The sequence below is a fragment of the Chelonia mydas genome, chromosome 12, assembly GCF_015237465.2.
Source record: "Chelonia mydas isolate rCheMyd1 chromosome 12, rCheMyd1.pri.v2, whole genome shotgun sequence".
NCBI lineage: Eukaryota > Metazoa > Chordata > Testudines > Cheloniidae > Chelonia > Chelonia mydas.
The window spans coordinates 21399139-21415545 of record NC_051252.2 but is presented as its reverse complement, the minus strand read 5'-3'; the positions used below and the strand labels follow the sequence as shown (position 1 = coordinate 21415545).

The following is a 16407-nucleotide window of genomic DNA, read 5'->3' as shown; positions in this document are numbered from 1 at the left end:
TAGTGTGTACAGATGACAGGAGTCTAAAGAGAGCAAATCAATGATAGTGTCAGATTTTCTTAGTTCCCACATTACATCTGACCTGGATGGTGCATGCTCTAGTCACTAGTAACAGAGAAAATAGAACGATCAGTCCTGCTTTATCACTACTCTTCACCTTAATGAGGACAAACAAAAACTTACAGAAATGGTCTGCCCAGTTCTGGAGATGCTGCTGCTATCCTTAAACCAAGCCTGTAAGAGATGTAACAAAGGCCAATTATAACACTTCCAAAGGAAATGTGGTGAGAAGTGTTCTTAGGTGATAAATCCAGGTATAATGTCTGTACATTGCAGATAAATGAATTATGTATTACTTGTAGTATAGCAGCTCAGAGAGGCCCAAAAGAGAGCAGGGCCCCATTGTGCTAGGTACTGAATAAACACAGAGAAGTGCATTCCCTGCCCTAAAGAACTTTCAGTGTAGCCAGACAAGACACATAGTGTGACAGGGGAAAGGGAAGCAGAGAGGTGAAATGACTTGCCCAAGGCCACACAGATCAGTGTTAGAGCCGAGAATAGATCCCACCTGTCCTGATTTCCAGCCTACCTCCCTAGCCACCGAGGTCATAGGGCCTCTCTGGATTAGGTTGCCCATATAGGAGCATGCTCACCTAGAAATTAAAAATGAATGGATAGAGCCTAGGTTCTTCCCCATTCCCCCTGACAACTCTTCTATTGGGAGACTAACAAGTCTCATCTATACTCAGTCGTTCCCAGGATGAGTTAAGGCAGCTGCCAGTCATTCCTAAACCAGTGGTGGGAGAACCCTGGCTGACATTCATCCCAGCCTGAGAGCCCAGGGGTTTGGTTCAACGGTTACGGTGAATTTCCTCCCCAGGCTCAAGTGGGAAATGATACTTTAGCAGCTACCCAGCTGGGCAAAGCCAAGACTCCACCCTGTTTGCGGATGACTATTCAGCTTTGACTGAGTAAAGACTGCGAGATCGGACCTTAGCATGTAAGAAAAGTTCCTGGCAAGTGCTCCCAGGTCGCATGCCTTTAAAGTTCCTTCCTGGTCAGGATTAAGTGGTGTTCTGGGGGCCTCTAATGTGTAAAGGGTCAGATTTGTCAGGAGAGAGAAGACAAAAACACGGGAGAAAATGTTTCATACTAATTCATGAATTTCATACTAATGCAGCAAAGCCAGAATATATTCACTTGCCAGCCTAAGCACTATTCACTAATAACAATCCCAAACTAATTCCAGGATATAAAAAATCCAGGTGGTTGATCTCCACAGCAAAGTTTACAAAAGGAAAACTTGCCCACATCAAATGTCTCAGTTCTCTACTTTAAATGTATCCAGTTTTACTTTTCAGAGTTCTTATAACCTTGCAAGAGGAAGATATACGTGGATCAAAGGTATATGTGCGAAGTTTACCCTTATTATTAAAAACTGGATGGACATGTATGTCTGTAATGAATTGAATCCGTGCAACTAGCATTGGTTTGGATCCTGTCTTCTATGAAAAAACTTAATTTGGGAGGATATGTAAATAATACTGTAAAAGGAAGCCCTGCAGACAGCCCGCGTAGCTGTCTAGTTTGCAGGAATCCCTTTGCAGCCTTTACTTGCAGTTTTGTGGATAGGTGCAAAATAAAATTGCAAGGAGTCGCTTAGGACTCACTACTCCAAATGGATTTGATATTAGGACCGAATTAAATCACAAAGAAAGACGGGCTTGTCAGCAAACCCTCAGGCCCTTGCTGTCTGATTAATAGGGAACCGTAGACAATTTATTCATTGCTTTATGCGAACACCTTCGCATCAGGTTGTGTTTTACAGGATTAAGCAACAGAACTGGGATTTCCCTGCGTGTTTTAAATCCGGCCGTGTCCCGAGAAAGAATGGGTCTGTTTAAGGGCTGTCCTTAGGAGGCAGGAGGAGATCCTGGAATTACTCAGTGCACCTAATTTCTTCCCTTTTTTCTAAACTTTTTCCTCCACTACCTCCCTTTCAAACACTCCAGTGGCTACTTCCCTACTGACCCTACTTGCTGATTAAGAGCCTGTGAGGTGCCCAGCTTCACTCAATCATTTCAGTTAACCAGGAGAGCTATTTTCTGGAGTGCAGAGTTTCTGTAGATCAGCCAAAGCTACCAATTTAAAAGTCTCTACGACAGCAAATGCTTGTGTGACTTTAGTAGCACTAAACTACCGCAGGGGCTGAGTGAAAATGAGCTTTAGAAGTGGCAGAGCTCTCATTGCCAATGGGTGACTGATTCTGATACACAAATACACACACAGCCGGCAAGGTTGTGTCCCCCAATTCTACCTGCAATGCTAAGGTCTCGGTTGGAATGACGGGTTCTAACCGCTTCTACAGAATTTGTATTCAGTGACCGGTGGGGGTTCGTGTCAGGTCTACTGTAAGGTGACTATAGGGAATTTGATTTGAGCCAGGCTACAACTGGCAAGTCTGATTCTTTGCTTGTCTTGATATCGCATGGATGAGAGCTGTTATGTGCCATACCTGCTGCCACACCCAAGCACTACGGGGTTGACGCTTTTGCTTCTGCGATTCACGTCATACCACTAACATGCCTTGAATATGCGTCTTATTTGTAACTATACTTTGGGGAGGGGGAATCCCAACTCTCAGCGGAAGGTGCATATGGAACTCCTGTACTGTAAGCTGCAGGTCACTGATAGGATGGGTTATGTCTGTATTTAGGAGTCATTGAGATCGGTGGTGTCATTGATGCGGGGACCCTTTAATCCATGGATTACTGAGAGGTCAGGCTAAAGCGGTTTCTTACTCTCATATGAATGTATTTGCAAGGGGCTTTCACGTGATCATTGACACCGAAGCATGTGTCCTATCTTTAAAACTTTCTCTCCGGTCTGTACCATCCAGGTACTGTACTCCTCATACAACCCGCAATAAATCCTTATCAAAGGATAGCTATTGGGCATGTCCAAAAAGCACAATTTACGAGGCAATATGTCATCTGTATGTGTCTGTCATGCCCACTGGCAGTGTGCCATGTATGGCCTCATGGCCTGCACAATTTCATTGCTGAGAACAAAGCCATTTTTGAGTTGCAGAATGCAAAACCAAGGTTCGGAACCACAACGCTCGCTCTGAGGAGTGAGTCTCATGCCGAGCCAGGTCCCAGGCGCCGAGAAGAGATGGTTTCTAATGGAAACGCGACCAGACCCTCACTGTACGTCACCAGGGGGCGCCCCTCGGATTGTAACACCTCGGGTGCACGTAGGACGGGTGCATTCGAGGGGGCATCATGTTCCGCAGACTTAACTGTAATAATGATCGTATTTGAATATTGTATTGGCTACCTTAGATATGACTAATTTGTAATACAGAAATCGGTGTCCTTTGCCTGTGCCCTGGGGGAAACTGAGCCCATCTCCTCTTGTACAGCGAATGCTGATTGGTGGCAGAGACAAGATCCTTTGCGATATTTTTTTCATTTGGCTATCCCGTAACTTAGCAATGCCATCCTTGTGTCTTTCAGCGCTGTATCATAAGCCAGTTAAGGACATTTTGTCAGATCATAATTCTTTTTTAGAAATTGACAACTTTTTTTAAAAAAATACATACGATCATCTCAATCTGATTTTTATGTGCAAATAACAAAGAGTTCTGACAGACGATTGACTTTTTTTTTGACGACTGACTATCTCCCACGTAGTCAAAACAGAAAGGAAGATTTTGTTATGGTTTACGCTTTGTCGAGCACCAACCTCAAGATTACTTATTTTTTTAATTAAGAAGGGAGAGGTGAATCTTTGCACTGCAAAATTTTTAGTGTCTTAAATCACAGGCGTTTTATTCTGTGGTTAGTGTCGTTCTGCAAAGAGCAATTTGTATTACCTGTGCAATGAAAACTTTCAGGTAATGCAAGAAATAAAAGGGAAGTACTTTCCTGCTCTCCCCTCCCCGCCCCCATCCTTCAAATGCCCTTTCAAAATAATCAGCTGCAGGATCACTGCCAGTCTATACAAAGGCGTTCCCAAACCTTGTATAGGTAAAATTAACTAAACCCCTTCTGCTAACACAATAGCTTTTGTTGTCACATATGGTCAAGTTCCAAGATCTGTAACTATTTTTCATAAAAAGATTGTTCTACTGCCCAAGTGAATGCATTACGCTACAGTAGCTCTGAATGGTATTGCTTATTTTCTTCAAAGCAACGGCCAGTTGTTTCTTCGGAGACCTTAGATCCTTTTGAGCAAAAAAGTTCTAATTCAACGAGACTGAACTGCGACGATGGATCTTGTTTTAATACACCAAAAAGTACAGCCCCTAGTACACGTTTAGTTGGGTCGGGGAGGGGGGGGTCAGATTAGGTCAGAGCGACACTCGGTCTTCCAGCAACACAGTTTGAGAGAGGGAAGCTGGATGGGTGGGAGGGGGGAGGATTAGGGCTGCACCCCTGATGAAATTTGCCCCCGAATTAATTCCATGAGCCCATTTCTGCAGGGGCTCCCGCTCCGTGCAGTCCAAGGGATAAATCTGCTTTCCTTGGTTGAAATGTATCATTAACTGAGAGCAGACCTCTAAACACGCCCACGGCTCCCAACTTTTCTCTGGGGAAAGGCAAGGCTGCAGCAGCCGCACAGCAGGGTCAGGAAAGGGAAACTTGTCTTGGAGCCTAAACTTAAGTCATGGACTTGTTTGACTCAGTGTGTGAAGAACGATTTTGCGCCACTTTACTGTCATGACTGACGTTAAGGGTTGGGACAAAACCTCTAAAAGAATCTGCTTGCGGGACTCCACTTGTGGGAGACCAAAGAGGGACGAGATCAACGCAGTGTCCCCTCTGCAGGAGGAATCGCTGCTGCAGTTTTTAAAGACGATGGGAGGGATTTTGTGAACTCTCTGTTGAAGTAATACTGCCTTGAAAGCTCTAGCAAGACTTATTTGCCCCCAAGATTCAATGCAATAATCTAGAGATAAAAGGTGTCACTTTTAAATGCGCGCTTGCATGCCCTCTTGGTGAAAATCGCTCAGGGGGCATGTGTATAAACAGCACAGAGAGATCCTAGAGTGAAATTTAGGAAACTGGAACTCAGTCGGTGTACTAAAGCTAGCTACCTCTTTTGTTAGATCGCGGGGATCGTGCTAGTAAAGGTTAAAAATGCTACTGGAGTTTGCTTGCAACTCCTCAGTGTTTCTACACCAAAGTTTCTCACAGTGCCTTTTAGATATATGTTAAAAGTCTTGGGGTCGGGAATTATTGTCAGCTTCCTATGGAGGCAAAGTGTTTTACAAAATATTAGCTGGGGGTTAGAAGGAATAGTTCAAATCATTAGGGTTATGACATTCTCCTATTTTCCTATCAAATGCACTCCCAAAGATGCCCAATTCTGATCAAAGTAGCATTAACATCCAAACTCTGATTTTTTGAGGCTTATTAATGTCATAACTGTAAAAGTCCTTTGGAGAATTTACAGACAAAACATCTGGTTCGTTAAAGCAAAGCTACTGAACTAAGAAAAACAAACTTGGCTGCTGTGTAAATTCAGATACCAAAACAATTTACATTCAAGCAAAGATTTTAGCCCAAAGGAAAACTTTTATTCATGTGTATTCGGGAGGGTTTGGGAATTCACAGACATTTTAAAAGAATTGTGTTCTAATAAAGTTGTGTAGATTTTACCAAATTTCTTTAATCTCGTCTCAGATTTATTATTGCAGTTATAATTATTACTACCAATGCTTTGCTTTTACAGAAATGGAGTATTGTTTTTGATGGTGGAATTTTTTAAAATCAAACTTGTCAGATAGGTATTAATCTATTATAATTCTGATGTATATATTTCTCCTTTGTTCTTAGCCAGTAGAAAACAAGGTACTTTCTGCACACTTTCTACATTTCGATAATGGGTCACAAAGCTTTTAAAATATATGTTCATTCTCTCTTGAAAAACAGAAAACGATGACATATGACAATTGCACGTATTATGTTGTTTGTTTCAAACGAGCTATGAGAACTTTCAAAGTTAACAATAGGCAGTTTAATGCGGCTACTGCAAATAGATCTTTCTGAATATGTGCTTCCAATGTAATAAGTGCATCTTTCACGTTAACCAAGATCTGGAAGAGATAGCTCGATCTTGTTTAGATAGCTTATTCCTTTTTGGGGGGCTTCTATAAGATAGCAGTAATTAGTCAAAGATGAGTATACTAAGACCTGAAATAGTCTTATGCTGCTCTTTCACAACAAACTTATTTTCTTCTATCTTCTTTACTTCTTCAAGGTACCTTAGCAAATTTTTCTCTCTCACTCACCCTCCAGCGATAACAGTGCCTCGGTTCTTTTGCATGATAAGAACTAGTTCCTAAGATTCCCTATTTATGGTGTTTTTGTGTTTCATTAACTCTGTTCACATATTGATTTACCACTACTTCTAGCCTTTCAAGAGGCCCAAACATTAATGTGGAACTCTTCTTAGATGCTTTAATTCACTGCTAATGACATTCAACTTGTGAAGACCAGGTCAGTTAGGGTTAGTTCTTTTGCCTTCACTGAAGAGGATGAAGACACCAGAATTAACCAGATATTAGCAAGTTTGGACTGAATGGAAAGTAGCCAAAGAGCAAGCAGGTCACACATCGTGTGTGAACCTCCTGAAAAGCAATCAACCAGTAATAAAAATCAATCTCTGAAAGGAGTTACACCTATACTTAACCACACACCTCTGCATGCCTTACTTATAATGAACGAGTGGCTAAACAGCAGTACTTTGCTTAAAAAAGAAAAAAGGTATAAGGAAATTTTTCTTCATCAGTTTAATACACTTTAATATTGATCTTCATTTGTTGTTAACTTCATTAATAGTTAAATGCAGTGGAGTCTTTGTCGGTTCAGTGTCGTACCTGCTTTTTTTTTTCTTTTTCTTTTTTTAATGTTGGTTTTAACAGGTTGGCTTCCTAGTAAATTTGTTACACTATGCTGCAGGAAAATGAAATGAATGGTGAAAATATACAGCCAAAGAAGGCCATCAAATTGTGGACATTGTTGAACTATAAAACATTCTTAATACATGTGGAGTCCAGAAGGGATGGCTGCCTAATTATGGAACTTTTCTTATAAATAATATGTATCTTGTTTTAAAACTGCCGGTAAAAGCAAGCTTAGGGCTGAGTCTTATGTGCTGAGTCTTTGTGGTTATAGCCTGTACAGTCATCGATTTTATGCATTATGTTTGTAAATGTTACACTTAATAAAATTACGGGTTCTGATCTTCTGTAATAGACTGTGACCCCCAAAAGAAGCTAATGCACTTTACAGAATCTGCATTTTAGTCTGTAATTTGTCTGATGGAGAGTTAAATAGATTTTTTCTTCCTTTAAAAACATTCCAAACAGTTAACACATCAAATTGTTCTACAACTTGCTGGTTGTTTGGGCACTTTATATTATACATACATATTATATATGGGGAGGGAGAGAGAGAGCGAGCGAGACTGAGTGTGTTACTGTTTCTAATTCAATTGGGAAAAGCCCACCAATTACTGTTTACAGAAAGTTTAGCTTCTCACGTTAAAAAGGGCTGATCTCAAAACGGTGCATTATTACTAGATTACTACTCTCATAAATTTTTGTTGACCCTTCTAAAAACAAGATGAATGTTTTAATGTGTAGTTATGGTTTTCTTACAAATGTCTCCCTTAGTGATATCGTTAAACTGCTGTTGCATCTGTTGGCATCTCCCAAGCATTTATCTATGTATACATGAATGAAAGCTGCTCTTTGGTATCTACTTGCCACAAAATTAATAATTGCATGCCTGTGTCTATATATATAAACTGCAATAGGAAAAATGTCAGCACATACATGAATCTAGATGAAGTCTATATAGTTGAAGAAAGTAAGGGTAACTGCGAACTTGCAGAACCGCAATGCATAAAAACACCTTTTAACCCTTTCCCCTTGTATAAGCCTTCTTTGAATCGTTGATCCAGCCTCCAGTGTCCGATGCCATGCACGGTGTAGTGAAAGCAATAAGGTTATATTGGAGTATGCATGTAGTGAAAGAAGAGCAGACCTGGGGAAAAAGCTCCTTGGATTTGCAGAAAATAATAATTGGCTGGTGTAGAACCTTGCTTAGGAAGCTCTGGAGCTAACTAATAGAAAATCAACATATTTTCTGGCTTGAAATAAGTATCTGCTCCCCCACATCTAGAAATAGTATGTAAATGACTTAAATAATTGTACACATCCTTTCTACTTGTATTTTACTGTACTTTTCTAGCATATTTTAATCCATACCTTAAGTAGTTCTCATCTTGATTTTTGTTTTAACCAGTAATATAGTCAGTTTTATGTTTCCCTTTAATTCAGCAGTGACTGTGAAAGTTTGTCTTAGCATCTCATGTTCCAAAACTAAGTGAAATACTCCATGCTGTACAGTGTCTGTTGCAGAACTTCATCCGTCTAGGCTAGCAGTCTTTTAAAACTGCAGTTTATACATTACTCAATATCTGTGTTTTATTTGATACAGATTTAGCGGTTTCCCCTGAAGAAATCGAGACTGCAGCTGGTCCTGACACGCTGATCCTGTCCATTCCTCCAGTCCCTCTCCACTGCCTTTGGCAATTATGTATCCTTTAGGATTACGCTAAATTATTTAGGTTCTCTATTTCCCAGTTTGTATGTAAAGGGAGAGGAGGGGAAAAGGAAGAATGAGTTATTAATTAAAGCCTAGTCCGTTATGTTTTCCGAGCCTGTCTAACATTTGTAAATACTTGTGCTGCGGCTGATCCCCTCCTTCCTGGTTAAGTTGTTTAGTATGTTAGGTATTTGTATTGAATCACAGTCTATGTTATGTCTGATGTGTTGTCGTTGCAATGTGCAGTCAGAGTGACACTGATGGATACGCCAATGGTTAGACGGACAGATGTTAGGGCGGATCTAACGGCATGCAATGCCATAGCAGCAGGGGGCTGGAGGGGGGGGGGAGAGCGGGCGAGAGAGAGAGACTGGGCTAAAAACATCCCGATTCAGTGAAAGTCGCTTATTTCTGGTGCAAACAACGCAGCCAGACACACACACACACACACACACGATTTTTGGAGGGGAGGGGGGCGGGTAACGTTTCAGTTGTAGTCTCTTAAGCAGATCTGATCGTTGCTTCTGTGGTCAGATACTATAACTGTGAGAAGAAACCAGCAAATATCAATGAAATGGAACGGAGCGAATTTGGCAGCACAAGCGGCATTTGACAACTCACCATTTTCTTGTTTGCAAGAAATGTTTCGTTTTCCCCCAACAGTAGCAATTTCCCGGGGACTTTAGGCGATTGCGATATTTTTTTTTCATCCTAAAGATCGGCTTTAAAAAAAAATCTAATAATACAAAAAAGCCCCCCAAAACTTCTCCACCCTTTTATGTAAAGTATTTGAATTTCCTGCAACTTGAAAAGAGAAGCAAGAGCAAAGGGACGTCAAGTCGGCTTTACAAGATGAGAAGACGCAACAACATCTGCACTTAGTAAGGTATTTGGAATTATCCCAGATCTTGAAGAATGGGGGCGAGTGGAGATTTTCTGATCTTACCGTAAAAGTGAGATCATCCTTTTCCCCCTCCCCCTGTGAAAAAAAAAGAGAGAGAGAGAGAGGAGGAAAATTATTTGCTACTGGTGTTTGCTTCACTTCTCTTAAGTAAAGAAGGCATCTTGGGACTCAGACGATTGTCTGTGATTTGCTGTAGCTGTCATTAAATATCTATCAGCCACACAAAGAAAGGAGGGGGGAGAGCAATTGGCAGCCACGAAGGTGTTTGGCAATCGCGTCTGATCCATGTTCGTAAAGCACTTGAAACACCGTTAGAGTCCATCCCCTCTTTTCTGATGTACATTATTGCAACCCAGGAATACACAATCAAACTCGCACCGCATCGATTCGCCAGCGCTCGCTAAACCCAGGATTTCACCAATGAACTTGGACCTCCCCCGCCCCCCGCAAAAAAGTAATCTTCAAAGGAGAGTTTGTGAGTGAGTGAGTGTGTGTGTGTGTGTGTGTGTGTGTGGCGGGAGGGGGGATTTTTGCAAGCAAGTGCTGCCCAGTCTCCCCAGCGAAGGCGTCTCGGGGCACTGCAAAGATTGAAAGAATAGAAACCTAGGCAGCATCACCATCTCCCCGACCCTCCAGCCGGAGCTACTTCGCGAGACGTGCACAGACAGCGACGGAGAGGTGCAAAGTGGAGTTGCTCGCTGCTTGGGCTCCAGCAAGGTGTGCGCTGTGCAAGCCGGGGCGCTGGAGGTGCGTTTGCTGCGGCAGCAGCAGCCGGCCAGCTCCCCAGACCCGGGGCACGCCGGTAAGTTGGGAAGGAAGGAGGGAGGAGAAGAGGAGGAAGGAAGGGGTGGGTGGGGTTGTTGATGTGTTGTATTTTTTCAATGCACCGGGGAGGGAGGATCAAACAATGCTCCAGGCTGCCCGGAAAGGGGGTGGGGGAGTTTGTTTAAAAAGAAAAGCAAAAAGATCCCCAAAGCATCACTACGCCCTGAGAGGGTCCGGAGTCGTTCCCCCCACCCGCCCTGCTCAGTGTCACTGCCGGGTAGCTGGGCTGCTCGGGCCGGAGTCACGCCGGGCTGGCTGGCTCCCCTCTCCCCCCCATGACTGATTTGCTGTCACCGTGCAGGGAGCGGACCTGCCCTGGCACATCAGGCCTTTATGGAGAGAGGGTTCAGGTGCTTAGGTGGGTGGCAGCCGGGGGAGGGGCAGGGGGCAAGTGCATTGGGGCCCCCAGCTCGGGGCTCCCCGACAGCCCCCGGAACTGGGCTGACCTGGGAGCAGAGGGGTCCCAGCGCACACGATGTTCCGGGGCCCCACATTTCTCTCGGCGGGCCTGGGGGTGGCTGGGACGTGGGCAGAGACGGGTGGCGTCTTCCTGGGCCGTGGTGGGCAGCTGCGGGGGCAGGAGATGGGTGCCCCTGGCTGCAAGGGGCAGCTATGGCAGCAGGGGAGGAGACGTGAGGGCCTCGGGGAGAGGTGGGGGGGTCCCCTGGTTACACGCTGGGCTGGAGCGAGTCCCCTGGCTGTGGCGGGGGACCCCCGGAAGGTGGGAGGGGGGTGCCTGGCTACAGGCAGCGTGGATCCCCTTGACGATGGCGGGCAAAGTTGGGAGGGGTCCAGCCTGTGGGCACAACGAGGGGGAGGGGGGAAGGGGATCCGGGGTCCCCCCCCCCGGGTGTTGCAGGGGGGAGGGGATCCGGGGGTCCCCCCCACCCCCGGCAGCCCGTCCCTCTGGCGGCGCCTGCGGCGCGCTGCGCAAAGAGTTAAGGCGCGGGCCGGGGGGAGCGCGGTGCCCCGCTCCCGCTCCCGCTCCGCAGACTAGTTGGAGTGACACTGCGATCATCTCGTTTCCCTTCAAGCTTTGCCTGTTGCCGCCGCCGCCGCCGCTCCAGCGCCGAGCCGGGAGCCGGAGCCAGGGGCGCCGCCTGAAGCTCTGCCGACTCCCGCCAGCGACCCCCCCCTTCTTTATGCCGTGATCTCCGCGCCCGGCCAGGCACCGGGCGTGCGGGGCGGGGCGGACGGCGGGCGCTCCCCGGCCCTCCTGCGCGCACCCCTCGTCGGGGGGCTTCCCCGCCGCCGGCCTCTGGGGCGATTTGTCAAACTTCCCCCTCCGCCTGCCCGCCCGCCTCCCCCTGCGTGCCGCCGCCGCCGCCGCATGCACAGCCGCAACACCCCCCAGCCCGCCCGCCGAGCCTGGGGCCGCTCACCGGATCTCCGGGGCTGAAGCAACTCTGCCCACCCCCGCCCCGAGGCAGCCCACCCCCTCCTGGCACCCGCGGCGGCCGCAGGAGCTCAGCATGCCGAGGAGGAAGCAGCAAGCGCCCCGGCGCGCAGCAGGTACGAGCGCTGCCTTCCCAGGCGGTTTGTTTCTCCCCTCTCCGCCTCTGTCTCTTTCATAACCGCTCTCCGGCGGGCAGAGCGAGTTGGGTTTGCTCTGAGCTCCCAGGGATTGCCCGTTGCACGCCTTGGATTTTGCAGAGTAAACTTGGTCAGGCAGAGACATCACTGTGGCTTTTTTTTCTCCTTTGGGGCTGGGGGGTTGGGCATGATGGTCTTTTTTTCCTACTTTTGGTTTATTCCCAGCCCCCCCAATCCCCTTTCCTCCCCTCCTATTCCTCTGTTTTGGGGACAACACTTTGTGAAAACGAGGGATATAATAGATGTGTATGTTGAAAAGATGTGTGTGGCTATAGGGGTGGAGGAAAAGAGAGGTAAATGTTGCTCATTTCCAATCCCTGCTTTGGCACTCACTTTGATTTTCTCCCCTTCCTTCCCTATACAGTCTCCATCCCCTTCTTTCAACACACTCACAAGCAGTTTGTGAAAGCCATTGATAATTTCTTTGTAAACAGCTAGTGTATGTATGTACTTATGTATGTATGTGTGGTAAGTGGCACAAAGTGATATTACAGGCTTGCAGTGTTACTTGAAGATCAAACCATAGACAAGACTCCTTTATCCAAGTTTATCTTTCTCCCTCTTCCCCTTGTACTGCACTGGAGACACCTCCACTGGACCAACAGATCTGCCTAGTTGGTCACTTTCTTTGGCAATCTCCTCCCTTAATCCTATTGATTTTTTTTTCATTTATGAAACCAAGCTGGGGAGCTGCAAAGGAAACCAATGCAAAGGGTGTGTTATCCGATAACTAGCTCTTTTTTTTTTTTCCTTTTAAGAAATTCTTTTCTGGGCTTTTGCCCTTGTGGATTTTGTTCTGTTTCTGTATGCCTTGAGTGTCAACTCCTCTTAAACTTGAGTAGCATTTTGTGGAAAAACCAAATTTGGGGTGGAGGAAAACCCAATAAAAACATTATTTTACAATAATGGAGGTATGTGGGGTGGAAAAAGGTTTTCTTGGCCTGTTGCCATCCTTGATTTGATGGCTGATTGATCGCCTGTCATCTGGCTGCCTTTGATCTATTCATTCCCAATAAACATCAATAAATCACTTGCCATAGTAACGCCAGACTCAGTGACATCATATATGGCCTGTCAACTCTCTGTCAGTGCAACTTCAGGGACTTTTGGTTAGTTTTGTGACATAATCACATGGACATGCATTTTGATATTGATGATCCTTATACTGAATGGGTAGAGATATAGTCTCTCTCTTCATTAGGAAAGGTTAGCTATTTTGGGGACCAATAATTTAAGTGTAGACTGAAGCACTCATGGTGCATTGTTTAGGAGGGACCCATATATATTCATGAATTGTAGTAGTTTTCTAAGTGGTTTAATTAGTCCATTCAGGATTACCTACTAAAACTTAAATAAAGTAATCTTGCTACTTATGACAACATTGTCAGAAGAAATGCTTTAAAAAATCTGCCAGTGCACTTAGAAATATGAGAACCTTTCAAAGTGGCATGATTTGAACTTAGTAAGCAGCAAGCAACACAATGAATAACATAAAATACATGGAACTGTATGTACATTTCCTCACCACCTTAAGTATACTTAAGTTTAACATACTTGTTTTGTAATAGAAGAAACTATACTTGTTCACAGTAGATTTTTAAGTCTTAGTCTACATACTGACATTTGGAAAGTTTGGAACGTTTTAAAGTGCAATAATAATATACTCTAACAAACATTGTATTTAAATAATACACTTTAATATGTTGAATTTCAGGTTAGTGCCATCAAATAATGACACTTGTAAAATGGATTCAAAACTTTGTCCTTCGACGTAATTTGAAAAGTCTAGGCTGTAAACGTAATTCAGTTTTTGAAGAACTTGGTTTTCAGAAAAGTTGGGTATAATCTTCAAAGAGGTGAGCTATAGTTTGGACTTTAAGACTCTAGGAGAATCTTTCTCTGGTGAACTCACACATTTTCAAGTACTCTGTCTTTCTGTTTTTGGTTTAAGTGAACTAGTCATGATGTATGATATATCTTTTACATTTAGTAAAAGTGTAATCTTTACATTTGTAGCTTTTGGGGGTTGCCACATAAAACATAAATTATTATGACAATTGCCTCCTGCTAAATGCTGTTTTATTAATCAGACTGGAAATGTTATTTTTTCTATTAGCAGCATAGGCAAAAGTATTTTTTACACTTTTTAAAAACAGCTAAGAAATAGCAGGTTAGTTAAGAAATATTCATTACAAAAACTTGACTGCAGGACTAATAGGAGATGGAAGAATGGTTTTACTCTATCAAAATGACCCGTCAAAACGACTTTGTTTCATATTTGATTTAATTGTCTCTCTCCTGACAGGCACATTCATCAATAGCTTAATGGTCAATCAGAAGTTGGCAGAGTGAGTGCTTTCATTCTTTCCCATACACTAGCTTTGGCTTTACTTTATCAAAATGCCTCTGCCTAATGGATATGGGGGATGTAGAATGACTGAAGGGCTACTTATTTAAGAAGAGTGGGGGGAAAAACACCAAAAACATTTATGCTGTTGATAAGTGCATGAAGATAAATAAGTGTGCTGTGTGAGGGGTTTTTTTTATTATGAGGCACAAGAAACTTCTCATTTTTTCCCTTCTTTTTGGCTTCACAGCTGCAAGTTATAAGGTTCATGACTGCTTTTGTGGCATTCTGAAAGTGATGACAAATTGATTGCTTTGTACTGGTGGACCAAAAATAAATAAATTTTAAAAAGGACTGGAAGGATGGGGGGAATTAAAGATGTCTGCTGATTGGTAACTCAGGAAATCCAGTCCCCAGCAACCTTGAGAATACTCTAGATTTTTTTTCTCTCCAAACTGAAAGGTCCGCTCAGCCATAAAAAAAGAAAAGTTGTTTTGCCAGCTTCATTAGTGTTCACCTAATTAGCTGTAAACCTGATGGATTCCTGACAGCTTTAATGATTGGAGATGACAAGCTCCACGCAGTGTCATCCAGCAGAATTAGGTTTGCAGCTAGTTTGATGTAATCAAGTTGATATTACACAGTCCTGGTTGCCTTTAGTTGTGCATTAACTCAATTTTCTGCTGCAGGTGACAAATGGGCTTTGGTACCTGGATAATCATGTCATAGGAATTAGGGCCCTTTTAATGGTCTGGAGTAGAATAACAACAACAAAGAACTCTCAGCAGCACAGAGCTTGCAGACATAACAGACAGGTGCACAAATTCTTTATGTCTAGCCCAAGTGTTAACACCACACTGTAGAAGACTAAAGCTGTCTCTAAGAATCAAGAATCCATAAAAATGAAAATTTCAGTTTGTTTGCTTTAAGACTGATGAATATCATGGATAAATTAGGGGAGAAATGTCAGAGGATCATAGTTTTTTAACTACACTTGTTAATGTAAGGGAAAGATCTAAATTACAGTTGCTGTTCCAGTGACTTTTGCCATTTAAGTTAGAAGGGAGAAAAACACTTATTAGTTAAAGGCTACTGTCTAGGAGAGCTGAGAAATACTATACTAATGGAGGCCAGTCTGGTTCATGCAAACAATAATTATCTATCTTTAAATTATAGCTTTTTATTTTATTATTATTATTATTTTTTACAAACACATCTATTTAAAAGATCAAGACAATGTGGTTATAGTTCTCATTGACTGAAAAGACTTAATACACATTCTGTATACATTCTGTTCTCACTCTTTAAAAGGACTGGAAACTGTAATGGTTTGTTGGAAACTCATTTACGTTCTTTTTTATTGAATGAAACAATTACTGGTTTCAGGCCCAGACAATAATGCTGCATTTGAAACCTCTTATAGAACTTGGGGCTGTGATATTTTTTCGACTAAAATGTGTTCCAACCAGTAGAAATAATCCACACACTTTCTCTGCTCTATTTAGCTCTCTAAACCCAACCTTAGTGTTTACGTTCTGAAGAGGCACATACCATCAACACGAACACTTTAATATACCTGATTAATTTTCAAAGGTGCTGAGCATCTCTAGTTTCCATTGAATTCAGTGGTGTTTGTGGGTTCTCTGCAGCTTTGAAAATCAGGCCAAAAGTGTATAACAAAAATTCTGTTGAGAGATAACACATAGGTCTTTAGACAAAATTCTAGACATGCAGATATGAGTTCAGGAAGTTGAACGCATTCCGTAATTCATGGGAATTGCTTGAAGCTACATAAATGCCCGGCAACTACATACATACCCCCAAAAGTAAATGTAGTGATAAAGGAGACTACCTATAAAGGTACTTGCAGTGTCAGCCCTTGGTATGTTATTTGCCTCCAAACCTGTCACATATTTTTCTGTTGGACAGAGATTCTTCCTAGCAGCAAGCTGACAAAATGATTAGTTATGGCTGTCCTCTGCTTTTTTTTTCCTGCAAAGTGTGAGGAACAATGCAAAAAGAAAACGGGGCATAAATGTAAAAAGGCCTGATAGATTCCACTGAATATCCTGCTGGAAAACAGAATTTTCGAGAATCAGCTGCCATTGCTCCCATTA

General features: G+C 43.3%; 1 protein-coding gene across 2 annotated transcripts in view; it reads left to right on the top strand.

Annotated features, from left to right (window-relative positions):
• The first annotated feature begins 9079 nt into the window (after positions 1-9079).
• The window catches only part of TSHZ3 (teashirt zinc finger homeobox 3), a 72632-nt gene continuing 65304 nt past the window's right edge, over positions 9080-16407 (top strand). Inside the window, exons 1-2 of one of the 2 annotated variants that reach the window (XM_007058655.4) lie at positions 9080-10327; positions 11385-11862. In XM_007058655.4, the coding sequence (XP_007058717.3) occupies positions 11823-11862 (40 nt within the window). In that variant the 5' untranslated portion in view covers positions 9080-10327; positions 11385-11822. Of the gene's footprint in view, positions 10328-10518; positions 10709-11384; positions 11863-16407 lie in introns of those variants that run through there. The other variant, XM_043526352.1, reaches the window with a different exon arrangement.